This window comes from Botrytis porri (assembly GCF_014898465.1).
Source record: "Botrytis porri strain MUCL 3234 chromosome Unknown BPOR_002, whole genome shotgun sequence".
Taxonomy (NCBI): Eukaryota; Fungi; Ascomycota; class Leotiomycetes; order Helotiales; family Sclerotiniaceae; genus Botrytis; species Botrytis porri.
This window is the reverse complement of record NW_024066076.1, coordinates 2,083,112-2,110,708: the sequence shown is the minus strand read 5'-3', so window position 1 is coordinate 2,110,708 and position 27,597 is coordinate 2,083,112. Positions and strand designations below refer to the sequence as shown.

The window sequence follows — 27,597 nt, the reverse complement described above, 5'->3', positions numbered from 1 at the left end:
AAGCCCCTCTAATCTGATAAAACGAGATACCTCAGAACTACTTTCAATTGTTAATAACAATTAAGAGATTGAGTAGTATGCTAAAGTAACAATTGCATTTCAATACTTTCAATTATTCTATAATAATTGAGACATTGAGTAGTGTGCTAATGCAATAAGGTTGTTGTAATACTTTTAATTATTAACAACAATTAGGAGATTGAATAGTATGCTGAGACAATGTCCAAATGCAGTTAGAAATCTGAAAATAAATCAATGTCCCAATTAAATTCAACATCTCAGATTACTTCGAATATTCTGATGGATTTGAGGATTTGATAGTCTTCATTGTTAGACTGCAGTTCGGGTTGATGAACACCCTGCTTAAGGTATTTCAACACAATTCTCAAACTCCTTGATACCCCATCTAAGCCCTTGTTCTAATTCCCACAAGAACTCTCCCCGTTCTCCAGACTCTATTAGTCGCTTCTTGATCCAAATTTCCAAACATCCGATTTTATCTGCTCCGCCCTGTTCTCCCCTCCATTCAAAAAATGCCGCTGCGTCTCCCCAGCCGACCTTCCACCCCATTTCATACAAGTCATGCCGGTACTCCTTTCCAGGATCTTCATGCGTCCAATAATTTATATGGTCCTTTACCATCTTCTGCATAATCTCATCCTTCTGCATTTCTGCCTTGATCAATTTCTCTTTGATCTCTTTGACAGACCAGCTCATATAAGCCGGAGCAATTATATTCCCCTTCTTAACCTGTTCCACAAATCCCCATCCTCCTCCATCCATCCACTCCATTTTCCATGTCCAGAAATAACTTCCCGCGCTACACCCCTCTGTCCATTTGTTGCATTGATGTCGTGCGAAGTCTCGAGTCAATTCTTCTTTCATAGCAGGAGGAGATTTTGCCCAGCTCTTTTCGTCAAGAACACAACTGTATTCGCCAACTACAATTTGTGTTTCTCCGCCAGATGAGAGATGTGTGGCGCTTGGGCTACAATCAGGCAGTTCGCCAAGTTCAGTAGGGATTTGATGGATTAACTCTTGCGCGCTTTGTGAGCGATGCTTCTCAGCAAACGTGTAGTATTTGTGTGTGTCGATGACAACGGGGTTGCTGGGAACCTTTCCAGATTTCCAGTTTCGTTCTCTGGCCCACTTCAAGGCAGAAGAGAGATCCCATGCATCGCTTATGTAGATGGGCACTTCGGAGTCGATCTCGGAAATTGATTGAATGACGGAGGTGTAGAAATTATACATTCCTTTCTTCCCGGCATCCCAGCATGCTTCGTTACAGAGCTGAATCCCGATTACCCCATCCAAGTCTTTACATTCTTTTGCGATGAACAAAAGCGCCCTTTTCGCAAGCTCGAGATTCTTCCTAGAACTCCAAAGTTCTGCTTTCCCAGTACTGGATCCTGAGTGCATGTCTGTGTTTGCACCTCCAGGTAGGGCGTGGAGGTCCACAAGGACCCCCACTCCAAGTGCGCGAGCCCGAGTGATGAATCCTTTGACTATCGTCCATGAATCTTGATAGACGTCTTTGGCACTCTCAAAAGGTGTACCGACACAGAATTCTGGTCCAAGTGTGAAATACCCGACTGGTAATCGGATACTAGTTCCTTTTGCCGATTTGGCCAACCACCCGAAAGCTTGATCGGTAACTGCATTTTTCCAATGTCCCTCCCATTTTTGACGGGTTGCTTCCACACCATTATTCTTAACAGAAGCAGTTACAGCATCGAGCTCCGAAGATGCACCTCCTACGAATTTAGGAAAGAGCCATGGTTCGAGAACAAAAATCGAACCAAGATTGACACCAAAGTGATAACGATAGCGGAGGAAATCACGGGGGGTAGGCTGAGAGATAGTGGAGGGACGAGATTGATGAATATTATTAATGGGGCGAGCAGAATCCGAAGGGAAAGTCTGAGAAGAGGATGAACCAGAGCGTATATGATCCTTGGCTCTCTGAACGACTTTCTTCATCTTCAATCGAATCTTTTTTGCACGACTGCTAGGTTCGGTCATTTTCGCAAGCTGAAGAAACCATCGGCTTTTATCGTCAAGAGCATATATACCCACATCATCAAAAAAGCAAGTTTTGTTGAGATCTACGAGACGATCGACATTGCTTTCATTAGATAGGCAAATTTGGATCTTTTGCGGCAGTTGTGTCTGTTGGTGAAATTGAAGCCAATCATTTCGATGATCTGAGACAAGGAGGCTCTACGTGGCCGAAAAAAACTGGCGGCATTTGACGGCTCTCATTGTCCCTGAATCATAGATCCATTTCAGATAAGGTGTTGAGGCCTGAAACAGCCAGACAAAGATTCAATTTCTTTATCTCGAAAACGATATTTGATTATCTTTATCATACAGCGAACCCACAAAATGTAAATATAAATTCCTCCTAGAGACTGGTCAATTCCTGCCTATCATTTCGGCTATGTGAAAGTAGTGGCGGTCCGAGCATGGTGTCGCTTATGTAACATTAGTATTTATCTCGTTTATCCTAGTCCCACGAAGTTACACGAAGTTTTCCCTTCTCAAACTTCTGGACACCGTGGATACTTCAATGCACAGAAACAAACTCGAGTGAGGTTGGTGAGACTGCTTCTAGCATCAAGGACGCTGTCGTTTTTGAAATCATTGATCATAACTAAAGTCAGGTTTACGAAAGCTAGTGCTTGCTCAGTACCTACATCACGTGTGATGTACCAAAACTACGAAGATTTACTCAGGGGTACATAGGTTAGAGTGCAAGGTACACGACTTCCTGGCTCCTTATATTCAGCGATTTCAAGATTTATAGAAGTGTCAAAAGCGTTCCAAATGTTGTACCATCAAGTATGAATCAAATTGACACCAATACCACCGTCGTGATGGCTACATCTCTTGAAGAAAAATCAAATCAGGATCCAAAAACAGTGGCAGAAGGGCCGGAAGTCAAAACCAATCATGTTGACAGCACACTGCAAGGAGCGTACTTTGAAGATACTGGCGAAGCTATTACCGAAGGAAGACCCAAAAAGTCACTATCGTTAAGCTTGCTTTTATAGGTCTTGCTGCCAGTATGTTTGTCTTCTAAATGGATGCAACGTCTCTTGGTATTACCCTCCCAGTGAGCCCCTCTAGATTTCTCACCTCCTTTTACCGCATCTATACCAAGCTTCTATCTGCCTACATAAGATTATGAGACTATGCTAATGACCACGCTAATGCTCATTCTTCATTTAAACAGAAGCAGAAGAATTACCTAGCGAAAGCCTACAGAGCTTCTGGGCCAACATGTCCTATACTTTGTGTGGTCTCGTCATGCAACCACTTTGGGCCAGTATATCAGATGTCTTCGGTCGAAGTCATCTTTGTATATATGCATGGAATTCTTCTTCTTCGCCTCAATCGCCTTTGCGCTTGCAAAGGACATGAATACCATTATTGTCGGTCGAGTGCTTCGACAGTTTCGCGGAGGGGGAATCGACGTGCTTGTAGAAATTATACTTTCGGATATTACAACTTTGGAAGAACGTTCATTCTATCTTGGATTACTGGCAATCCCCAATGCCATAGGAAATATCCTTGGACGGTTAACGTAAGTCATGGCGTAATGCGTCTAATGGCGTAATGCGTCTAATTGCGGGGAACCACTCTATTAAAATCTCAATTACTCAACAATCAACTATAATACAATCTCCAGTATCACTTTCAGATTCATCTTCAACTTCTTCTCCAATATCCTCTTCAGTTTCAGTTTCATATTCAATTACTTTCCCTTTCCCTTTTCCTTTTTTCATTGTCTGTACCTTAGTAGCTTTTTCGACTTCCACTACTGCATCACATAATTCTTGCGTAGAAATATGAAAATGACCCTTCAAAACTAGTCTCTTTCCTTTCTTACGTATCGTACGTTTCTTCATAATAGCTCGTAAATTATTCGCATCGTGTTGGTGAACAATACTTTGAGCTCGAAGTTGCTCACTCCCAATCGTCAATTTTCGAATGTATTGACGAACCGGGGTTGAAAGAGTCGTATCATTTTCAATTGTTGAATTTAAAAGGTTATTTGCTGTTTGTAAGATTGCTACATCCGGGGGTGAGCTATTGACGAAGACTTGGTTAAAAATATCAAATTGGGTTGGTTCTTTGGATATTTCGACTTCGGGGGTAAACTCTCGACCCAGTGTACGGAACACTCTCTGTGGATTAAATGGATGTAACCCAGCTCCCCGCCATGCCGATTCGATATTTTGATGATGGCATACGTCGGCTCGAGCTTTAATATATGCCTCCATCCATTCAATCTTTTGTATTCGTACAAGTTGAGCTTGATTCAAATCAGAAAGTGCTGCGGTGAGCCGTTTTTTCAATGGACCGAAAACCGCAACATCAAGTGGCTGAAGCAAATGCGAGGTATGAGGAGGAAGTATAAGAAGTACAATTCGATTTTGAAGGCAGTGAGCTATAAAGCTTCCACTAATATGAGAATCGTGGCCATCGCAGATGAGAAGCCGATATTTGCCACCTGCTTTTGCACGAGTTGCAGGTTCGAAAACGCGTTTTAGCCATTCTAATCCATGAAGATTGCTTGTCCAGCCCTTTGTATTTGCTGAAAAGAACCAGCTACCAAGAACTTCCTTCGGAATCCAATTTTGAAGGACATTTTTACCTTTAAAAAATCCCGAGTGGTGGAAGAATGGATCCATCCGCACAAATACACTCTACCATTGAAATCCACTCTTGACGGCCTGGATGTGCTTGATGTTTTGTACGAAGTGTAGAATCGATAATAATTCGAGTTGATTCCATTGTCCCAATTGAATGTCCAGATTCATCCATATTATATTCGTCTTTCTTCTCAATTCCATAATCCTGAATCGCTTTTTGATACGCGTCAAACCAAGTACTACATGTTTCCCTGGTTGCACCATCCATTCTTACAGATTCAATTCGACGGCCAATAACAACTGTAAGATGAGGATGTCGTTTGATAAATCGTGGAACCCATTCATGACCAAGAAGGTGTTGTGGTGGGAGTTCAAGGGAGTCAAATGAGGGGCAATCCAAATTATAAGTCCGTTTTGAACGTAACTCCTCAGCCAATTCTTTTAACAACTAATGGCTTGGTGAATAGCCGCTAATTGTCAATTGCTTTATCCACTTAAGAAGTACATTCTCTTGTACAGCAGAAAGTTTCTGTTGCGATTGACGTGCTTCAGAACGCGACGAACCCCCTTTGACGCGTCGCATCACAGTATCTTTAGAAAGCCCTAGTTCTTTTGCAGCTTCATATGAAGACTTATACTTTCCATTTTGAACTCCTAATACTGCTTCAGAAAGTCGAGATTCCATTTCCTGCACTTTTAAACTTTTTCGACGGACCATTGTTGAATTGTTGCTTTTTTGATGGGGTGGTCCCCCACAATTAGACGCATTACGCCATTAGACGCATTACGCCATGACTTACGTTAATTGGAGCCATTTTTAGCAATTATACAAGCTGGAGATGAATTGGATGGGTGAACTTGGCAATATTAGGTATTAGCGTGCCTCTTAGGTTGGGCCAGCTCACTTTTCCCATGGAAGTCGTGGCAAACGCTGCTCCTAATACTTCTAGATGCCGGTCTACTTGTTCTATTTGTGGTATATGAAGCTAAGCCCAGAGTGCCTATTCTATCTCATCGTCTTTTCCACTCTAGGACTGCAAACATGACCTTGGCGGCGGCCTTCGTTCATGGCATGAATTTGATCTCGCTATTACAGTATCTGCCATTATTTTCTCAGGCCGTGGAGCTCGAGACAGCATTCCGATCTGCGGTCTCCTTAATTCCCACCGTTATCGTTAGTGCAGTATTCGCAGCCATCTCGATGATGATGGTCTCGGTCGTGGGAAGATATGTATGGATTGAACGATTTGGCTGGATCATCATAATCCTGGGAACTGGATTGCTAGCAATTTTGACATTGGATCTTCGTCATCGTTGCTCTTTGACCTTCCAATTCTTTGGGAAATGGGCGTGTCGTTACTGCGTCTTTTTCTGCTTCATATTCAGGCAAGGGTAAAATTTTTTGATGATACCGGCTTGGCAATCGGATTGTTGCTGACTATTCGAATGTTTGGAGGTCTCATCGGACTTACGGTTGCCTCAACGATATTCAATTCTATGCTTTTTACTTCCATTGCTTCTATTAACTTGACAGAATCTCTTTCTTAGCTCAACAACCCAAGTAAAGCTGTTTTCTTCATTCCAGAGCTAAGATCTCTGGACCTATCCCCGAAGGCCCTGAATGCCGTTGTGAAAGTTTAGATTGGATGCTTTAAGACAATTTGCTATACGATGGCGGGGTTTGGAGGTCTGGGTCTTGTTATTTCTCTTTTAACTGAAGACCTGGACTTGAACAAGAAGGATGTCGGCCAACAGCGGTTTGAAGAATAATGCGCAAAACCTGTCTTAACAATCGTGAATTCAAGGGTTGGATGCGGTAATGTTGACGTAAGGATAATTAGATCTTAATTAATACGAGTTCATTGAGAGAGTCTTGATATTTGGAGAAAGAACGCATGATAAGCGCAATAAGGTATCGCATCACGTGTGAAAGCTTGGCAGGTGCGACTCGATGCTTCTTTCCCAGTTTGATTATTTTGTTCTGCGGTCGCTTTACTTATGATTCCCTTCACAGTTTCACAGAATCGTTCATTAATGCTGATAAGAGAAGTACGCAACGCAGCAGGTAAATTACAAGTTTGTCTCTTTTATTCGTCTCAACAGTAGGGTAGAATGGTAGACGATAAGTTCCAGAACTCTTCTCACATTCGAGGTGGTCTCCTTGACCTCTTAGGTTGCATTGAGGCTGACACCCACGTGATGCTGACAAGGTGTCATGCACGAAACATTTCGAGCATCGCAACATGATGACAACTGCGACGAGTGTTTCTAATTGTCCAACTCTAGGATAGTCTGTAAGTCCTAGGAATGTCACATATTATTTGAGCAATTCAACAAACGGAGCTGCGAGAATGGCGTCTGTTCAAGAACCATCAACCAGCTTCGTAGCTTTGGCGAATCAGAATGAAACTTTATGGAAAGAAGCATATGAAAAATTCAAGCACGAAGACTCAGGTTTATACGAGCGATTGCAGTCGATCATAGACAAGGATTCCAATGTCAAAAACAATGTGGGACAAGAACAACGACTTGGCGACTTACTTCTTAGAAAGCGTCGTGTAATGGAGGACAAGCAATGGGTATTACATTGGCATAAGAAAGCAATCAAAATTGGATCACAGTTTGATAATTGTCAAAATCTTCAAATTAATCAAGCCAATGGGAGACAAGGCCGCTGGACTTGACCCCGTTCATGCAGGATTCCCATGGGCCTGCGTGTCAGTTTTATTACCAGTGAGTGTGGTATCACTCTCTCTCCTGACCGGAGCTGATTTTTATAGCTCATTTTGAATCATCCCGAAGAACAGGAGGCGGCATTAAATGGGCTGGAAAAGGTTGTAGAGATCGTCCAACAATTTACGTCTCTCAGCTGGGACTATCTCAATCTTTCACAATTCAAATCGGAGAAGCAACTGAAAGAATCGATTTTGACTCTGTACTGGAAGATACTTCGGTATGAGGCGACTGCAATCAATAATTTCAACAGACATATAATTGTGAGATACGCTGCATCGATTGTCAGGAAAGATGAGTGGAAAAAGTTGCTCGGCGAGGTCGAAGATAACAGGAACAATATTATGAGCAATCTACAACTAAATGACTCGCAAAATCAGAAACGATTTGAAACCGAACTACGAGAGCTGATTCTACAGCTAGACAGAACCGATGACAAGAACATTGAAGTCATTCAATGGGTATCTGATAAACCATATATTTCACAACATTACACTGCTCGACAATTACTCTCGCAGTACCCATATGCCGGAGAATGGATTATCGAGAAATATACAAAATGGCTACATCATGATGGAGCGCCTGCTTTTTGGCTACGAGGGACTATTGGAACTGGAAAGACGTCAATCATGTCTACCATCATTGAATCGTTCTATTCTGATGTAGCCAGACAAGATGATCATCGCATGATTTATTTCTATTGCATCTCACCAACAACACCAGATGACGTTATTCGAAGTCTGGTATCCCAGCTAGCATGGACTTTAGATGGCAACGCAATAGAATCAAGCATTCTTGCCATGTTTACTGATGCAAAGCCACCTAACGCTACTATACCGATGACCAAGGAGTGGTCCGCCGCGCTTCTAAAGTTGTGTCAACGACTTAGTAAAGTCATCATCGTCATAGATGCCCTTGACGAATGCGTTGATTTCAGCAAGCTTCTAGCAACATTGAGACAGCTTCAGGTCAGGCAGCTTGATGGTATCAAGTTTGTTTTCTCAAGTCGATTGAATGTCGATGTAAACAAGGTTTTTACTGCATCTGACGGTGTTACTTTGACCACCGAAGATACATTGAAGGACATGTCCGCGTACATTGGAAAAGAAGTGAGATCCAAAGAGGAAGACATTGATTCTAATGACGAGGAAACTAAGCGACAACTCATGGATCAAATAGTGCGAGTACTATCAAATTTTGCTGGTGGAATGTACGTTTGATGCCTATCCGACGCATGCAGAGTGACTGACGCAATCTTAGGTTCAAATGGGTCACCTTACAACTTGCAATAATGTTTCCGATCGAAACTCAAACATTCTTACCGGAGAATATTGAGATCCAGCTGTTGGATATCGAGAATCGGAACACTTCCTTGGAGCAATCCTTAAATAGCGCATATGAAACGGTATATTTAATTAACACAAAGCCAGGAGCTTACAATACTAGCGTCTTCAAGTCAGTTTGCAAATGGCTATTGTGCTGCAGAACTGCACTGCCCGCAGACGAGGTTCTCAGAGTCATTGAGCTGTCGCTTGATCATGATCCTAAACTTCAGAGAATAACACGAAGCCCTTTGAGCACAAAAGTTGTGTTGCATGTAAGATAAATCTTGGATGATGGCGCAGCATCGTAATAAACACTAACCTGGTTTCAACTAGTGCTGTAGCAATTTTGTTATCCAAAGTTCGGAAGGCAATTTTCGATTCGCCCACTTATCGGTCGAGGAGTATCTTACCAATCATTGCGCTGTGAAATCCGAGTTCCTATATGAAGAATGCCATCTTTTCGTGATGAAGATCTGCCTAGCTTTCATGGCGCAAGAAAAGAATAATTCAGTTGCAGAACTAGTGCTCAAGCAAGGTTCAAAGGGGTTTTTCATGAGGTGCCCGGCAATAAAACTGAAGGGGGTGATTTTCAATTTTCAAACATATTCCATCTCGTATTGGGCTTATCACGCCAAAGAATCCATACCGGAAAGAAGATGCAGAGAACCTCTCTACAAAAGTTTTGTTCTTGGTGCCAGGCTGAGCCCTTCATTACAGTGGTGGTTCTCTCAAATCGACGATTATAACTATTCAGGAAGCATGAAGAACCAGATCGCGGAGATTGCAGAAAAAGTGCTAAGAAATCCTCCAAAACGAGATCAATATCCGTCCGAGAGTCGTCTTAGAATGCTAGGGGCAGCCTTCAATCTTCCTGAGATTTTGGAGAACGGACTCAGCAATTGTAAGGAAGAAGTCGATGCCTCATTACGTTTTGGTCTTACCCCACTTCTTGTGGCAATTAGACATTGCAGCCCTGATTCAGTGAAGTGTCTTCTAGACCTCGGAGCTAACCCTACTCTAATATCTGTCACTCATAGAGACCGCACAAGATATGGCAATTTTGGCAGGCCAATTGCTGATGAAGACATGGTGTACTGGGCGACTGGTAGGGGTGGTCACCGCCAAAGACCAGTGAAAGGACATTTGCAGATAGAAAATGTCCTTCTAAATCACGAGAAGAGTCGAAACCATTTTCTTGATCAACTCGAAAGGCATTTGAGAGCGGACACCCATCCTGATCCATCGCGAGCTTTGAATATTCTTTATAGAGCTTCTAATGAGGTACCAATATCCGCAAAGATTTTTGGGTACAGAATGAAAGCCAGAGGTCTGGGTGAGCTAGCTCAAATTCTTGATCTCATAGACGAAGAAACCTTTGATGAAGAAATGGTAGCGAGTATTGTTCGTCATGATTCTTGTGAAACCGTAAAGAAGTTTTTTGAATTCAAACACGTCGACTCGATCACGGAGCAAATGGTCAGGAGTGCTCTCAGAAGCTTTGACTCAAACACCGTTGCATATCTTATGAAGCGATTCGGTCATGATACCCTAACACGAGAGATAGTGATTGATGCAAGACCTCATCTTCATGAGGTTTGGAAAGTAATACTTGATTTGAAGGGAATCCAGTTCGTCGACCAGGAGGTTTTCAATTCGATGTTCGAAAATCGGGTGGACCTCAAAGCCGTTAATTTTGTTTTGGATACTTGTGGCACTGAAATGATGGGAAGTTCCCATGTTGAACTTATAGCCGGTTCACTGTCATATAATCTTGAGGATTTGAATGCCATTCTTCGCATACGAGGATCTTTGGATGATTTGATCACAGAGGAAGCAGTTTTTCAAGCTTTCCAGACTGAAAAATTCGACATGGCAAATTTTTTACTGAAGAATGCAGAGGACCCTTCATCGTTATTGACCAAGCGGGTCAAAGACATTGCTTACCTTGATGGTGACGCCGGGATGCTGATTCTTGAAAATTTTATCAAGAATACTTGTGATTGATGATTGCGATTGGAAGTTCTGCAGATTGTACAATTTGAAGCTGCGCAGAGAAATAAGACGGACTAATTTGCTATTCACGGAAGGGTTTTAGGTGAATTGAAATTTCACACGACAGCAGTCGATATTTTGGCCCTCAAGCAAGAGGTCTAAAGAGTCTGGACTATAGTCCAATAGTTCAATTTTTTTTGGAACTTTGAAAATTTGGAAACTTTGAAGTGCTGAGATTGTTTCAGATATTGATATAGTTTGGTGGTTAGGTTTCCGAAAGAATTCACTTATGGGATTGATAACAGCATTCTTGATATCTAAAAATTATTTTCTTGAATTGAACTACACTCCAGACTACAAGAAACATTTTCCTCGCGTCCCTGTGTATCATTAACCCAGCCCATTTAGATGCCATGAGCCCAACTCCCTTTATGATTGAGTACTAGCTTGTACACCACACCTCTATTTGTTTAGTACCACTCTATTAATCAACTTCAAATACTCCGACACTAGCTGTAAAGAAGACTATCGAAAAAGATGGTCTTACCATGCCTTTAAACGAGCTCGTTTCTGAATTTGACACTCTTATAATCCTGCGCTGTATGGAACTACAAATAGCCTAATCTAATATGTCATAGCTTATATCTCATAAGATCACGATCTTGTAATTAAGACGCAGGAAGAGCTGGATGCCGTTGTGAAACACGACCGACTTCCAGTCCCAAATGACAAGTCCAGCTTATAGTACGTCACTGCGATTGTCGAGACGATGATACATTTTCCCTCTACTGTTTTTGATCATGGGAGGTGAAAATATCCTAGGCTGCATTTGTTTGTAATATCATCTCGATCGTCGTCGCCTAGCTACTGTTATCATTTGATATCAAGTCTGGCTTGTCTGACGAGATAGGTCAATTCCAATTGATACCCCTGCATGCACCTACGGCTTAGTTTGATGGATATCAAAAAGCTGATTATAAGGATCCTTGAAACTTCGAGAATGTGGATTTTGAATGTTCTGAGCAAAGCCAATTGGAATCTATTGTGAACGATTTGAGTGGTGTAGCGGGTGTATTGATATTACTAGCGGGAAAGTGAAACATGATATATACATCCAAGGGATATGTGTGATACGGGAGTGAGTGATTTTAAGGATAAGAGTCATGCACCTTGGTGATGGATCATTTGGCGGGTGGTGAGTGTCATGAATGATCAAAGTTAAGCTTAAATACTCAACACGGGATTCGAAACCCATCCGTTTCTCCCTTAATGAGTTACCTCCCATATACCGAATCATATATTACCAATATCCTGCCAACAGTGACTTTTTGCAGGGGCGTAGACAAATCATTTTCCTCATGCAATTTTTACTTTCTATGGTGTCAAGTGCTCTTACAACATTTGAGCTCCTTCGCATCATATACTTGTGTAGAATGAAACCAATCGTTTGAATATCTTTCGAACCTCGTGTCTCTGTACTCTAGATCTTCGAGCATTGGGCCTTGTTGTGTAGATTGTATTCCAGTCCAATTTATACGTCTCAATTGATAGATGCCCACTTCACTTGAAAGCTTGAACAATCAGGTATCCCTAAAAAAAACACAAAAAGTTGTCCAGTCGAAATTGTTCATCATATAGTTGATTATTTTGTTGTAATTTATATCTACAACCGACTGACCTGGCCAACTTTTGAACCCAGCCATTACGCCAAACACCATACTCATAATCACATATTGATGATCATGCACAAGATATTCCTTACTGTTTCCATCCAGCAAAATCTATTCCTCCATAGCCTCATCTTTTGAAGAACTATCTCCCCATAATCCCTCCAACTTGAATTCTTCAGCCCACTCCTTAACAATCTCCTTTTGATCACCCTTGACATCCTCACCAACAGTGGCACCAGCAATCTTTTCTGGTGCGATGGCCAAGACAGGTGCATCCATCCATCCTTGAATTCTACCATCTCTCCAATCTGTGATGACTGTTGTAGCAGCACTGCTGATATTTGGTACACCGCCCTTTCCAAGTCTTCCTCTCTTTCTCGCAACTTGGATCAGGAAATCCGAAGTCGAATCGCCATTGACGGAAACCAATGGTGGTAATCCATAGACATCCATAAGTTTGTTGAGCATATCTTGGGAAGCGCTTAATCTTTTTAATAACAATGTGACTGCGGGCACAGGGTCCTCAATTTGCTTGGGAGGAATAGCGTTAAGGAGAACAAGTCTAGCTTGCTCTTCAATTTTTGAAGCCTTGGAGTTATCACCAGCGGTTGGGAAAACAATACCAGGAGAATCGAGTAAGGTCAGCTTGCTATCGATCTTGACTGATCGGAGGGATGTAGTAACACCGGCTTCGGCACCAACTGGGCATGCAGCACCAGCACCACCAAGACGAGATGTCAGGGCATTGATGACAGAAGATTTTCCAACGTTAGGATATCCAATAACACCAACAGAAACTGAACGCTTGAGTTGTTTTGCTGCGGCAAATGATTTCAAGGCCTTGAAGAGTGTTTGCGAAGTACTCTTAACTGTCAATTGACTGTGATTGAAAGTATGTGCGTTTGCTGCTGGCCCAGAAGCTCGTAATGGTAAGGTTGGGAAATATCTTCGGAGGTGAATGAGCCATGCCTTGAGGACTGGAGGAGGAATAAGATCAATTTTGTTGAGAATAAGAATCAATCTCTTTCCACCACTTGCAGCAGCCATAACCATACGTTCGACTTCTTTCGATCGGGTACCTTCGGGATCGCGAGCATCGAGAACATATAGAACAACATCTGCTTGATCAACAACTTGCTTGAAAACCTTGTCGAAAGCTTTTCTGGATCCATCTTTTCGTGTAGGTAATCCGGAGAGTTTAACACCATCGAATGCATCATCCTCTTCCGATTCGGAATCATCATCCTCGTCCATCTCATCTCCACTAACAAGGTCGTCTTCGTATTGCGCAGCAGCAGCTTTGGCACTGGCAAGTAAAGCTGCCATAGGATTAGAGTCGTCATCATCATCGTCCATATCCTCGTCCTCATCCATCAGCTCAATGTCCTCCTCATCAACACCTTCCATTCTAGCCTCGACCTCTCTCTCAACTTGTTCACCAGTCTTGGTGGCCTTCGCATCAGCTCGTCGTTTCGCAGCCTCTTCAGTCTTCCTCCTTCTTCCTTCCTCAATTTCTTGCAAGATCTTATCTTTATACGGGAACAAATTTGGAATTCCAGGATCCTTCTTTAATCGCGATCGCCATTCTGGATTTTTCTTTCCCTCTTTACGAGCTTTCTTTTGTTTTGCGACTGATGCTTTCTCGATCTTGTGACGAAGACGCACTGGAACACGTTTACTCTTTGGCTCTGGATTGCAAATCAATTAGTTATTAAATCCTTCGATAAATGACAACACACTTCATTCACTCACTTCCGACTTTAGGCATCTTGAGTACTGTTGTGCAATTCTCAAATAGATGCTGTTGTTGATCTCAACTGTAGTATTTTCGATAATGGAATTTTTCCATTTTCCAAATCCTTATCGCACTAAAATTAATTTTCTAATCCATCAACGCTAAGCCACTTTCTCTCTAGCCTCTCTCTACTAATCCCAATCACACAGCTCCGACAACAATGTCACATGATTCCGCCCGCTTCAATGGAGATGAGCACACTCCCTCATTAGACGCTTCTACTTATTGCTTGTGCTCCCCGCCCACGTCAACTTCCTTCACCTTGAATCAGAATCAAACATTATTACTTTCCTTCATTCCTCATTCTCTATTTAATCTTGCCACTCCCCAAGAAACCTTGCAAAAAATTCACTCGACGATTTAACAATCACGAGGTCTGAATCTATCAACAAAAAAGAGTTTTGTTGCATATCTGATTTGAGGAGGAGAATTGCAAAATTTTAGTCGGATTTAGACGGGTTAAAGGGTCTCTTTCGCCAATTTCACATATCTCAACGTCCACCCCACCGATTTTGTTACGGCTACTTGTGTTTTGATCATCGCGATCTTCTTATTATATTGGATTTAATTATCTTTGTAACAGAAGAGATCATGGGCTCTATTCCGAGAGAGTTTTCTGCTCCACCTCAAAAAGTGGTCTTTAAGGGGCTACTTTTCGATATGGATGGTACTATTATTGATAGTACCGATGCTATCGTTAAGCATTGGCATCAGTAAGATTTTTTTTTCCAATAACGACAATAAGAGTTTTTGAATAACAAAAATGCCAGGTTAGGTAACGAAATAGGAGTAGATCCTAATGTGATTTTACAGACAAGTCATGGAAGGAGAAGTATTGATGTCTTGAAGATTATTGCTCCAGAGAAGGCAAATTGGGATTGTAAGCTCTTTTTATTATCTTCTGCTAGTTTTGAACCTTCAATCGTCCATCTCCTGTCCTCATCCATTATATCTCTCCTTGAATTAGCAAGAAGTCTTTCGCTGGATTTGTTCCCATATTACCTACTAGCGAGGTCATGAGAGAATGCTTCGAAACCTAAGTCTATTTCTTGAGTCTTATTCTATCCGAAGGCGTGACGGGGTTAGAAGAGATTGTGTCAATTCTCAATCCGAGTGGAATCTATATTGTAGCTAGATCACGAGTGGTACTGAAACTTATCGAGCGGTCAACCGTTTTCTGGCTCTTCTCCATGCAAATTTGATCCATTCAAACCCTCAAGGGTATCTCGCTATAGTTCTCCTTTTGCAACTTCACGTACCACAATCAGCACATCAATCTATTCAACTATACCCTCCCCAATTTCCAACCCCCACAATCTAACACCCCACCCAGACATAAAGCACATGGAAGGACTCCTTCCCAAAAACTACGGTGACGACGCTGTCGAAATCCCCGGCGCTCGCTCCCTCCTCTCCTCTCTAACCAGCGCCTCCCACCCCTGGGCCATCGTCACATCCGGCACCTCCCCCCTCGTAACCGGCTGGCTCAACGTCCTCAAACTTCCCATCCCAGAGCATCTCGTCGTCGCAGAAGATGTTCCAAATGGAAAACCTGATCCAGGTTCGTACCTCTCCTCTATCCTCTCTTCGAAACCCCAATCCCCCAAAATACTAACACCTCTCCCCAGCCTGCTACAACATGGGTAAATCCAAACTCGATCTCTCCTCCGCCCCTGATGGCTCCCTCCTCGTCCTCGAAGACAGTCCCGCTGGTATCCGCGCCGGAAAAGCAGCCGGATGCAAAGTACTAGCTGTAGTAACTACACACACCATAGAACAAGTCGTCGAAGCCGGCGCCGACTGGGTTGTGAAGGACTTAGAGAGTGTGAAAGTTGTTGGGAAAACAGACGAGGGTGTTGAGTTGGAAATTTCGAATGCTTTGGTTTAGATTTGCGGGGATAGATAGGGAGAGATTGAATATTGAGCGTGCATATAGATAGATAGATAGATACACAATCTTTGGACAACTGGTGGTAAGAATATATAGAACATAGGGATAGATTTGGGAGAGTCAAGTAAATACTTCATCATTGCTTTTTTATTCAAGTCCATGAATCTCTACTGCTTCTATTCAAACAATCCCCCCTCCCCCCAACCTTCCACTCACGATCTTTAAATATCCTTTCTATTAATAAATCCTCCTCTCCTCATCTTTCTCCATTCAACTCCAATAAACAATCCTCATTCTTATCTTCAACCTAAATCTAGTTTAACAATCCTAACTTACTTCTCTAATAATTTCCATATCTAATCCTATCCTATCCCATCCCATCCCATCCTCTCTTACTCTAAAGTCTTTTATAATTTTATAAAACTAGAATGTTATAAGCTATACTACACATCTTATTCTCTCATTATACCTCATACGCATTATTCTACCTAGTATTCCTCTCTCACATCACACCGCCCCTCAATATCCCCTCAAAATCCCTTCTATACCACCCTTCTCTTTTCCCTATTCTCTCTTCCCAATTCTAACCAATAACTCATCAATATCCATATCCATATTCATATCTCCAACTCACATCTCCATCTCACATCTCCAAATTATAACTCCCAATATCCCAAGATTACATCCTAAATCCCATATTCAAATCTACCCTATCTTCTTTCACTTCATCTCATCCCTCTCTCGCCTTACAATATACTACACACCCTATTTTATTCATGATTTGATTCTATGCAATTTATCACCTTATGACTTCATTTTATTCCATCTATCCCGTCTCCTCATCCTATCCCATCATCCATTTCATCATCTCATTCCATCATCCATTTCATCCTATAAATTATCTATCACGCTTCCTTACCTTATCTCCTCACTACTTCACTTTATCCATCTCATCCTATCACTCCAGTCTATCATCTCATCGTTCCCTCATTACACCATCCCATTCCCATCTCATCACCCCTGCACTCCATGATAACCTCAAACCTAACTCAAACAACTTCTTCAAACAACTCTCTCACCATTAACTCTCTCCTCTTCTCCCCCCCCCCATTTCAAGAAACAAGAAAGAAGAGATCTCGACCTGGCATACCCCCCAAACACCCTCACTCAATCACCCTCTCAAAACCCACATCAACCCATCCTAAGGCAAAAGCTCATCAAGCGCAACCCCCCCCAATCCCCCTCGCAATCCCCCCTCAAGCACCCCCCACAATCAAGCCCCCGAAAGCCCCACACAATCCCCCCTCTCAAGCCCCCTACAATCCCCCCCAAGCCCCCTTTTCAATCTCTACACCTCAACTCAACCCCAACCCTCACCCCATCCCCTCTCTATTCCAACCCCACTCCCTCACCCCAAACCCTCTCACTACCATCTCACTCTCACCTTAATCCTATCAATCCCCCTCTCACACCAACCCCCAAAAGATTTCCCACCACACACTCACGAATCTAATCACCACAAATCCGACCAGAGGCGATTGCTGCACAAAGAAACCTCTGAATATCCACTCACTTAAGTACCTATTATCTCTCACTATCATCTATCACATCCTACCTCAATCATCATCTATTAACTCTTAATGATTATCTATTATCTCTCAACCATCAACTCCCCGACTCCCGACTCCCGATTTTCCAAACAAAAGAAAAAGCGTTCGAAAATTCAAAGTAACACACATTTGTGAAATACCATACATCAATCAATCTCGATGTCATGATGAAGATCGATATAGATATAGATGTCAATATCAGCACCCAAACACCATCTCCTCACCTCTACCTATACCAGCATCAATTACAGAATCTCCCAATCACAACATCATAGACACAAAAAATCCACAAATGTCACACACAAACATCAACAGAATTATTACTAGTATCTCAATATTTCACTTTCCCCAGAGGATGTATGTTATGACCACATCTCGATCCCATTTCCATCCTAATCCATGCATATATATACCAATCCCATTCCATTGCAGCCCATTACATTTCATTCCCCATGTACCACTCCCTGATCCCCCCTCTCGCATATTGTCTCTCTTGTATTATTTCACCCGACCCCACCTCACAAATCCATATTCAGATTCCCATTCACCCATCCCTCTGAATGCACATTCACATTCACATGCAGCTCAGCTTCTCCTTCCATAATCATCATAGTCATCACGCAACACACAGAAACAACACCACCATCCACCCACCCATCCGTTCATCCACCCATAATGCAACGACACGCACCACACAAGCAATTGAACTTCTCAACTCAAGATAAAATGACACAACACAGAACAAGGGACAAATAGTCAGGACTCAATAAATATGCCCCTAATGAAAATGAAAAAGTTTACAAATTCTTAAAACACAAATAACAGAGAGGTATACCCTTCCAAACTCCATCCTCCGATCCCACCCACACAATCATTCATTCAACCCTTACGTCCAATATGTGCTTCCATAACGGGTATAACCCAGTTAAATCAATCCCTATCCATCATATGCCAAAGCCTTGCACGCAATGCAAAAGTGTATATCCTAACCAGCAATAATACCCTATGCTCTTGAAATCAGCAGTAAAAAAAACAAATCCATCAATGCATGCCCTTGCTTAGATAACAAAAATTTCAACGAAGCTAACCCTTAGCTCATATGCAATTCGTTGCCACCAAAGAATTCTCACACATCAAAAGTGGCGAGGTAAAAGAGAACAAGGAATAGACAAAGGTAGTCAACGCAACAATGAGAACGAAGTTGCCAGGGCACCTTTCATCTTCAAAAGAGAAGGTACACGGGAAGAGATTAAGTGGTATGATGTTAAAAACAGCAGAGGAAAAATACATCGAGAAAGAGAAGTAAAAGAAGAGGAAAGAAAAGGTATAAAACCGTAAAAGCTATTGAACGAACAAGCAAGAAATACAAAGAGATTTAGAAGAGGAACATGCCATAGTTACACAGAAAGGCAGTCCATTTGGATGCTTGGCATTTGATAATGCTTTAGCACAGGGGAGTTGGAATAGAAGATGTTGTATGATGTCACTCCATTCCACAATTGGAGGGAACATATGATGTAAGATGCGCTGAAGGATGGACCAATCTAAATCTAGAAGTAGCATAGGTGGCCTTCGAGAGGTGTATCAAGTCTCCCATCTCATTCTCGTTCTCTGGTATTGATCCTGCATTGTGATACCATTATCTTCGTGGACTGTGCAATATCTGTCTCTGTCCCTCTATCTATTGCGGCTGACCTGTCCAACCCCAGCCAGCACTAGTTCCAGTGGGTTGTTGTGGAGCCCAGCCCTGAGAGCTAGGCTGGGAACCGGAGGTTGTAGGTTGCATAAATTGCTGATTGTTCGACTCAGGTTGATAAATATTTCGATTTGGTGCTGCATAATTTTGCCCCATTCCTTGCATACCGGAATATTGTAATGCGGGTTGCATTTGAGGATTGCTTCCTGATTGTCGAAGTGGTGGAGGAGGAGGTTGATGAGGAGATTGCTGTATATGTGGCGATTGCTGACTAGGATGGGATGGGTAGCTTGGGTTAAACGCATGTTGCTGTGGGGACGGCTGTGGTTGACTTGATGGCCACATCTGATTCTGAGACGTGAATTGATAAGAATTCGTCCCTTGATTCATATTGCTCGCAGACGCAATGGGTATGCTAGGAGATCTTCCTGCTGCCTGCTCCTGTCTTGATGGTGCACTTCTGATCGGAGGCTGTGAAACAATGCCAGGTTGATGAGAAGCCTGCGAGTATGAAAGATTCTGTGGGTTCTGATGTGCTAACATTGGTTGCTGCGCAATGCTTTGTGATGCTCGTGGCGAACGCAAAGTTTGTGCAGATGGAAGACCGTCGTGATTACCTGTAGCTTGCACAATGTTACCTCCAGGAACCTCATGAGGTTGTCTCCATCTTCGTTCTAGATAGTCATGACTACGACTTCTTTGTTGATTGATCTGCTTACTATATTCCGCTGCTTGATTTACATGATTTGATAAATCCGCATGTGAACTAGGTTGAGTCCTATCTTGGTACGCGGTCCCGGCTAGTTCTTGTCTTGGACGTTGGATGCTGCTGTAGTCTCTCAAGCGCATATCAGTTTGCTCTGGCGCAAGAGTGGTTATCATGGGCAGTGGGCTAGTGGCACTAGGAATACCCATCATAGCAGATGGAACCGCTGCTTGCGGGTATCCATAATGTCCCGGGCCATTGCTATACATATCGCCATGGTGGTGACTTGCAGCAAGAGCAGCGGAAGCTTCGGCAGCGGCGGCGGCATCTCGGGCTTTTGCTGCACCCGGTCTCTTTTCCCCAGCGAGATCCTCTTCGGTGAATCCTTGCTTACGTGCCTTTGTTTCCCAATAATCATCTCTGACCCGACGCCCGTTGACGATGACTCTGCTGCCAAATTGCCGGAACATGGATTTGGCAGTGACAATCGCTATTTGCCGGGAGCGGTAAGAGAAAGGTAAGATTTCTTGATGGATTAAATCTTCCTTCTCTGCTTGGGTGGCGATGATCTTGTAAAGAGATCTGTTCTTGTTGAACAGTAGATATGAGTCCCGGTATCCTAGTACTCTGGCACACTCCGTTGCTAACATGAACAGTTTATCTCCTCGGTTTGGTACATAGAATGTTCGACACCTGTATTCACGTCCATCCGTCAAATGGCCCATGGCTGAGACCTTTTTCTCTCCCTGCTCATCATATTCTCGTGGAATATACTCATCTCCCTCTGCACCTAACTGGTCGGTTGTATGATCCCTCACGGTTGGTAAAGCTTTGACAACTGGCTTAGGAGTTGGTTTAGAGACAGGCGTTTGAGCCAAGTTTGAGCCTGGTGTACGGTTGTGAGGCAAGACTGTATGCTGCGACTGAGGAGTCTGCGGCTGGCCACTCTGGCTTGAAGTTGAAGTTGAATGTGGCATTTGGATTTGTTTGGAATTTTCTGAGGTATTGACGGCCGACTTCAACTTCATCGGTCTTCCTCTCTTTCGTGGCTTTGAGTCACCTAGAACAAGATGTAAGTGTCAGTATTATTTCTTGAAAGGGGTAAAGTAAGTGCGCATGTAACATATCGTTACGGTAAATGTGAGCATAGCAAAACCCGAATATAGGAGGAAGTGATAACATACCATCATCTATGTGATTGTCTACCTGTGGTATCTCATTATATGTATCCGGAGAGCGACTTCTCTTTACTCCTCGAGGGATTTCATTTGGTGAAATTGCCTGGGCGGGGTTGAGAGCTCCTATCGCATCGCAAGATTCAGTCAGTCAAACGTTCATAGCTTCTTACGACAAGAACATATAAGTACACTAGGTAGATATATTCATATGGGAAAGGAAACTGAAGCTTCAAAGGATATTTCCAGTCCTGTCAGCATTTTCTAATAGAGATTATAAATACCTTGATTCAAAGCTTGAGGATTAATCGTTGTGGGTTGAAATGGAGCTTCATTACCACCCCCTCCAAGTCCATTTGTCACGGCCGAGTACATGACGAAATGCGCAACGGAACGGACCGCAACGCAACGAACGGGTCGATAAAAAGAAAAGTACAAAGGAATCTTAAATTCCAAAATACTTTTTCAGGACAGTATTGGGCTGATGAGATATATGAGATTAAACTTGACCCCAACTCCTCACACTTTTCACGTTCGGCGCGCGTTTGCGCTATCGTCGCAAAAAAAAAAAAAAGATGTCGGAGGAGGTTTGGATGCAAGCTCCAAGATTTGATTGATGACTGCGGCGTAGAAGCCGTTCAGCTGCATTAACGAAGCGATTCGTTCTGCACCATGCATGCGGGCGACTGGAGAATCCTGTAGCTGGAGTCTTTGGCTGTTCAAGGGATTTTAATTAATAAGTCGTAGTGTCGTGATGGTAGTGTAGTGGAAGGTGGTGGGAATAGTGTACAGAGTAGGTATGGATGGTAGTGGATAATGTGGATTGATATAAGTTATGTATATGTAGGTTGAATGAAGGGTTGCTGATACCAGGCCGAGCGGATAAGGGAAAAGGGCCCTGGGAACGAAAGGCCAAAAAACCAGATGTTGATTAATTGGCTCCCCGGAAAATGAACGATGTAATTATATGTAATTAAAAAAAAGTGTATGTGCGTAGTAGGCAGGTAGATATTTATGTAAAGGATCAAGGTCACGATGAAAATAATTCCCAATTTATATATATATATATATATATATAGTTATATATAAGTTATAGTTACCTAAATATAAATATAAATATAAATGTATAGTTTGAAGTCTTTCCTCTCTTTTTTTTTCACGAGTAGTTATGGAAGAATCTTTTTTGTTTGAAAGCCCTAGGTAGGTAGATAGAGTAGGTAATAATTGTATAATTATGAATTTTCGACGTTTCCTTTGTTGAATGGTGGCTGGTGACTGGTGGTGGTGGTTGGTGGTGGTTAATTAGTAGTTTGTAAAGAGAAGGAGGAAGAGGAAGAGGAAGAGGAAGAGAAGAAAGAACAGTACTTTAACAAGTACCTAGTATGCATACTAGGTAAGGTCTATGTAGTAGATCCGTACTTGGGCCAAAAATCCATAGTATTTCTTAATACCCTTTGTTAAAGTAAAATAGTATAATATACCTGAATAGGTAGTGGGGGATAAATTATTAGATCGAAATAGCCTCTGGATAAAATTGATTAGGACATAAGATAAATTGCTCGACGGCTATCTTATTATACTCTCTCAGGTACAGTCTTATAATTAATGTACCTACGGCTTTTCTTAGTCGTCTCGGTCTCGGTAGTTACATGGTAATCGTGGGCATTTGCAGCTTTTTGTACGAGGGTCTTTGGGATTTACCTTGGGGTCTTGTCGATGAGAAATGAGATCAGGTAAGCATGTCATTGATCAACAGATGGCCTTTTATTCGCCACGAACCCGTGGGAAAGATGCCGTGTATGGAGTATTATAGTGGTGGGCGGGAGATATAAAAAGAGGATGGTCAATGTGTAGAAATGTATGCAGTATGCAGTGTGGTATGTACTGTACTCATCAGGTAAGGTAAAGTAAGGTAATGTTCAATGGGGAGAATTATGAGAGAGATATCAAAGCTTGATTGTTCTCTATACTAATTAACAAGAATAATAATCATACCAGCAAAAAGAGAAAGAGTAGAGGTAAGTCGACCACTACCTAGCTAGGTGATGAACTAATGATGGTAGAATGACCAAATAAAAATTGATCGATTCAACTTCCAAGATGCTATCGACCTAGATAGGTTTAGATGAAGGGGTTCGGTCGATTTCGAAGCGATTCCGTCTTTCTTTTCGCCTTGGGTTTAGTCTCTCTTCTTTTTCAATACAATACAATAATAAGGGCATGGGAATGATGAAGAGAGGATACCAGGAGGTAGAAATTCGGGATATATCAAACACTCGAAATGATAGGTGGAAGAGGAGTCGACACTAAGAATCAAAGCCGAATTAGTCCCGCACAAGTATCTAGACACTTTAGAGAGAAAGAACTCAACCAAAAATCCAGAAAGCTAGACAAAAAGGCTTCTCTCTCTCTCTCTTTCCGCCATGTCGTTATCAAACATGGGTCTGGCTGCGGACGCTATAACCCTGGTAACCATTGCGACAAATTGCTACTCAAGGACTTGCTGCGCCAGACGCAAGAACGAGGTACGGTACGGGTAAAATGTATCTTTTGAAGCTGGGCGTTCCAAGGTATTTTTCCGACTCGACTGTGTGATTGGGACTTCCAGCTGACGAGGGACAAGTTGATTTCTGGACTGCCAATTAAATCGAAGAGTCAAGTTCAATTGTCCGAAATGAGAAGTAGATAATTTACATTACAGGATTATTTGGAAAAAGCCTAGGTAAATGCAGGAGAGGATTCTCTCTGATTCGAAAGTGCTGGATGCTGAAGCCTGAGATATTCGTATGTTATTCTTTATTGTGGTTCAAGTCATTCCCTTACAGTTGGTGCTTTCCTAAGTGTCCTTGTTTTGATTGATATTGGCAGGTATTTGCGATTGGCAAGGCAAAAGCGCAATGGATCTGAATAATAAAGCTTCAAGGTTGAAGGGGTCCCAAGGTCGTATTTCTCATGTACCGTATCTTGATCCTGGTCATGTAATGTTGTTGTGCACGATTTCATCTGCGTCTTTGGTATTAACTTTTGGTGCTTCTCGTGCTTCTCGTGACAACCTCTGAAATACAGATACTGAAGATCTAAGTAGACTTTTTATCCGATTGGTTATTGGAAATACTGACGGTCTTTTGCTATTTCATTGGACATGAACTAATTTGTCACCAAAGTATCCGAGCTTCATAAGATACTGTACGGTACTGCACTGTGTAAATGTGTACTTTTATGTGTGTGTATTGATCTATTGGCATAAATTTATAGGATCTGTTCGCTTGATTGTGATCAACCAGGGTATTAAGAGGATACAAGTTTGATAGGATCCTCCCTTCAAGCGAACGGGTATGACGGACAGCTCCCCACGAGCTTGATTGCTTGCATATGGATTGTTGAAGAATATGCAGTGTTATGCTCTGAGGAACTGAGGAATGGAAAAGATCGCTTGTGAAGTTGTGGAATGGAAGTACTTGAAGCAAGACTTTTTTAAGCAAGCTGACGGTCGAGCCAAGTGACTGGAGATCAAGACTAAAAAGCTTCTTGGAGGGGATAAGAGACATCATAAAGTTCTAAGACTTGTAAGAGGTCAGAGACCCCAAAGTTATGTAGTATTGAAAGTAATAAGCGCCGCTTTGCCTTAGTTTCTATGCCACTTCTTGCTCGGGTCAACCTTGGAAGTTTTCATACCCATTTACCAACTGTTACTTCGGAAGGAGTCAGCTGTTAACACTCTTCTCGGTTGTATCTGCAGATGACAATCGGAGATGAACAACCTGAAAGCTCTTATTCTCTATGTTGCGAGTATATAGAAATGGTTACTAGGTATGTCCTCAGTTTCTTGTCACGCGATATACTAAAAAGAATCGCGTATCAAACTCAATATTCCGCGTTGTGAAATGATCTGAACATTACATTCTCTTTCAATATCCCAATTTAGAACATTAAATGATTTATGTAGCTTAGATATCGTTTGATACGCCGTTCATCTCGTACACACGCGTGGGAGTATAAGTTACATTCACACAGTACATACAGTACATGCAGTGTAGGAAGTTTCCTTTGATCTTCGGATACAACCTTAACCTTCAAAGTTGCAGATTATGCGCGTCTCGAGCTACCAATCGTATTTCGGCCGCCGGCCTTGGAATTTTTGGTCACTGGCACATATGTTTTATGGAGAAGCGATAAGATGTCTCAAATCGTACAATCAATGACGATGTTATATCATTGCTATCCAGATTTAAATTTCTTGATATCTACGGCCACTTTTGCAAAGAATTGTAGCAGCCAGGCTTACACAACCAAAGATGTCAGGGATTCCCACTTTTTCTTCAAGGATATGATTACATATGAATGAGATCAGCCTGCAGTACCCCAGTACATTTTATCACGATGTTAGTGGATCTCCAAATGTTGGCAATTGCCTAATGGGGTACTATCTGCAGCTTCAAACCTTCGAACGTGCCTCTCGCCCAATTCGGAGGAAACGACCGTCGTATAAACGAGTTAGCCCAATCTTTCTTTTCTTTCAAGGATTGAAAACTCAAGCAAGTGTCAAGCAATCTCTTTGCATACTTTCCGGCTGATTTGACACGTTGTCACGATGTATCCGGGCTTGAAGATCACGACTTTGAAGCAAGCATCGAGCAGATTCATGTCCGATGCAGAGTGTACAGAGGTACATATGGGGGGCCCCTTGAAACTACTTCTAGCGCTGACGGTGCAAATGAATCGAAACATGATTTCTATAGTGTCACTACAATCATTAGAATGCTGTTTTGTACGAAGTATCAATGTATCGAACAATTTCATATCGTCACAGCAAGGTTGCCAGGCTGCTCTGCTATCGAGGTATTACCATATATATAATGCGTTTTAGAAAAACATTTACAATAGATGTCTAAGGATCATAGTTGGATTTTATTAAGATACTTTGATATTCGTCCAAAGTATTAGAATATTTTAATATCAAGACTTCAGATGGATTCCAGCTCGGGAATATTAATGAGGATCACATCGTATTGGTCAGGAGGATTAGCAGTCATGATGTCGACAATATGTCCAAAGCCCCCAATTGGCCAAGGTCTGGATGTGGGCTAATATTGATGAATTCGTAATTCTATTGAATCACAATCGCAAAAGGCACTTTGGAACCCCTGTTCTTCTCAAGACACACAAGATATGTTGCGGCGCGGCGTTTTCGGAAACTAAATTCTCCATATCTTTTGGTCAGGGGAGGTTTCGGCATCTTTCTACAAGGGAGATCTCGAGGCCGTGTCTGCCCTATTGAAACCGGCTGAGGTCCAAGTTGTTTTCATCCTTGCTCCATCCTTATCACTGCCTGGCCTTCAATATTCAATTCACATGCTTTTCATACTACGCCGTGGAGATCACCAGAAGATATGACTAACTGAATATTCAAGGCGGGATTAGTATGTAAACAAAGTCTACGAGAAACTACGACCTTCCGTATCCTACCGTGGCTGAAAAGAATTACTGCCTTTGTGTGAACAGCGCCCATCATTTCTCGAAGAATATCCCCCAAGCCTGATCTTGTTTCTGTATCGATATCATCGATATTAAATCGGTAGTAGAAATGACTCTTTGCTGCATCTACCGCGCTAGACACTGTCAAAATTGTAGCATCGCTTCGCACTCTACAAAGCACATTACACAAAAATATTTCTGAGAGATACGATTGGTCACCATGTAAATTTATAGCCAAAAATTGCGGTTACAGATGACTCGAGTAGTGGTGAATCCACTTTTACCTAGAACGCGGCAGATCTACCTTTTTATCCTTTGCCAATGATTGACTAACGATTCATGATTAACACGGGCAGAGCCGCGCTTGCATATTCTCTATATTGTGAATGTGTACGAGGAATGGTCATAGGATCATTTTAGCCTGGTCCATTCAAAAGCTAAGACAATTTTTTAGCGGATCTTTCTGTGCTCCTCGCCCTAATTCTAAGCCACTAGCAAGTCTTCTTCCCCGGTCAACATCACATTTCGAAGGGGTCTGATTACTCGGCAAGCAATGAGATGTCAGGAATTAACCACTCAATGTATGCTGAGTGCATGAGAATGATTTTCTTTGGTTGGTCCTAGCATGCACAACATCAGGCTGTGCGTGGAGGCTTACGGGCGCATCCCTCCCGATTTTCCATCCTGGATTACCCGTCGAGCCCACTACTGTAAGCAAAGAAATGTGTCTGAGCTTCTCCCGCAATTCAATTCGACTGTGGGTGAGTTTGGTGGTTTAGTTTCTACGGAGTTTATGGTGGTGGGTGTGGAAGACCACCTGCACAAGATTTTCTGCAACCAACCACAGTCATGATATCAGTTCGCTAGGAAA

At 42.4% G+C, this 27,597-nt stretch overlaps 6 protein-coding genes across 6 annotated transcripts; 3 read left to right on the top strand and 3 right to left on the bottom strand.

Moving 5' to 3' along the window:
- Window positions 1–363: 363 nt before the first annotated feature.
- EAF01_001639 (uncharacterized protein) lies at window positions 364–2,022 on the bottom strand (the record flags this gene model as incomplete). The annotated part of the gene is made up of 1 exon (XM_038909889.1): window positions 364–2,022. The coding sequence occupies one exon, from the start codon at window positions 2,020–2,022 to the stop codon at window positions 364–366; it is 1,659 nt and encodes a 552-aa protein (XP_038774701.1).
- A 3,548-nt stretch (window positions 2,023–5,570) lies between these two features.
- Window positions 5,571–6,054, top strand: EAF01_001638 (uncharacterized protein; the record flags this gene model as incomplete). Its single annotated transcript, XM_038909888.1, is given in 2 exon segments — window positions 5,571–5,634; window positions 5,645–6,054. 2 exon segments carry the CDS (start codon window positions 5,571–5,573, stop codon window positions 6,052–6,054), a joined length of 474 nt encoding a protein of 157 aa, XP_038774700.1.
- Window positions 6,055–7,009: 955 nt separating this feature from the next.
- Window positions 7,010–11,051, top strand: EAF01_001637 (uncharacterized protein; the record flags this gene model as incomplete). Its single annotated transcript, XM_038909887.1, has 5 exons — window positions 7,010–7,237; window positions 7,314–7,391; window positions 7,439–8,601; window positions 8,652–8,988; window positions 9,050–11,051. 5 exons carry the CDS (start codon window positions 7,010–7,012, stop codon window positions 10,718–10,720), a joined length of 3,477 nt encoding a protein of 1,158 aa, XP_038774699.1. The 3' UTR covers window positions 10,721–11,051.
- A 1,438-nt stretch (window positions 11,052–12,489) lies between these two features.
- On the bottom strand, window positions 12,490–14,205 carry EAF01_001636 (uncharacterized protein; the record flags this gene model as incomplete). The annotated part of the gene is made up of 2 exons (XM_038909886.1): window positions 14,131–14,205; window positions 12,490–14,066 (listed from the first exon to the last, which is right to left on the bottom strand). Exons 1-2 carry the CDS (start codon window positions 14,144–14,146, stop codon window positions 12,490–12,492), a joined length of 1,593 nt encoding a protein of 530 aa, XP_038774698.1. The 5' UTR covers window positions 14,147–14,205.
- Window positions 14,206–14,432: 227 nt separating this feature from the next.
- On the top strand, window positions 14,433–16,207 carry EAF01_001635 (uncharacterized protein). The gene is made up of 4 exons (XM_038909885.1): window positions 14,433–14,886; window positions 14,944–15,053; window positions 15,507–15,734; window positions 15,802–16,207. Exons 1-4 carry the CDS (start codon window positions 14,765–14,767, stop codon window positions 16,059–16,061), a joined length of 720 nt encoding a protein of 239 aa, XP_038774697.1. The 5' UTR covers window positions 14,433–14,764; the 3' UTR covers window positions 16,062–16,207.
- A 3,148-nt stretch (window positions 16,208–19,355) lies between these two features.
- Window positions 19,356–21,626, bottom strand: EAF01_001634 (uncharacterized protein; the record flags this gene model as incomplete). The annotated part of the gene is made up of 3 exons (XM_038909884.1): window positions 19,356–21,136; window positions 21,261–21,377; window positions 21,536–21,626. The coding sequence occupies 3 exons, from the start codon at window positions 21,624–21,626 to the stop codon at window positions 19,356–19,358; spliced, it is 1,989 nt and encodes a 662-aa protein (XP_038774696.1).
- Window positions 21,627–27,597: the final 5,971 nt, after the last annotated feature.

Coding starts and splice junctions, on each gene's coding strand:
- EAF01_001635 (XM_038909885.1), top strand. CDS start 14,765: ATGGGCTCTATTCCGAGAGAGTTTTCTGCTCCACCTCAAAAAGTGGTC. Junction 14,887..14,943: donor ATCGTTAAGCATTGGCATCA/GTAAGATTTTTT, acceptor CAAAAATGCCAG/GTTAGGTAACGAAATAGGAG. Junction 15,735..15,801: donor AAATGGAAAACCTGATCCAG/GTTCGTACCTCT, acceptor ACCTCTCCCCAG/CCTGCTACAACATGGGTAAA.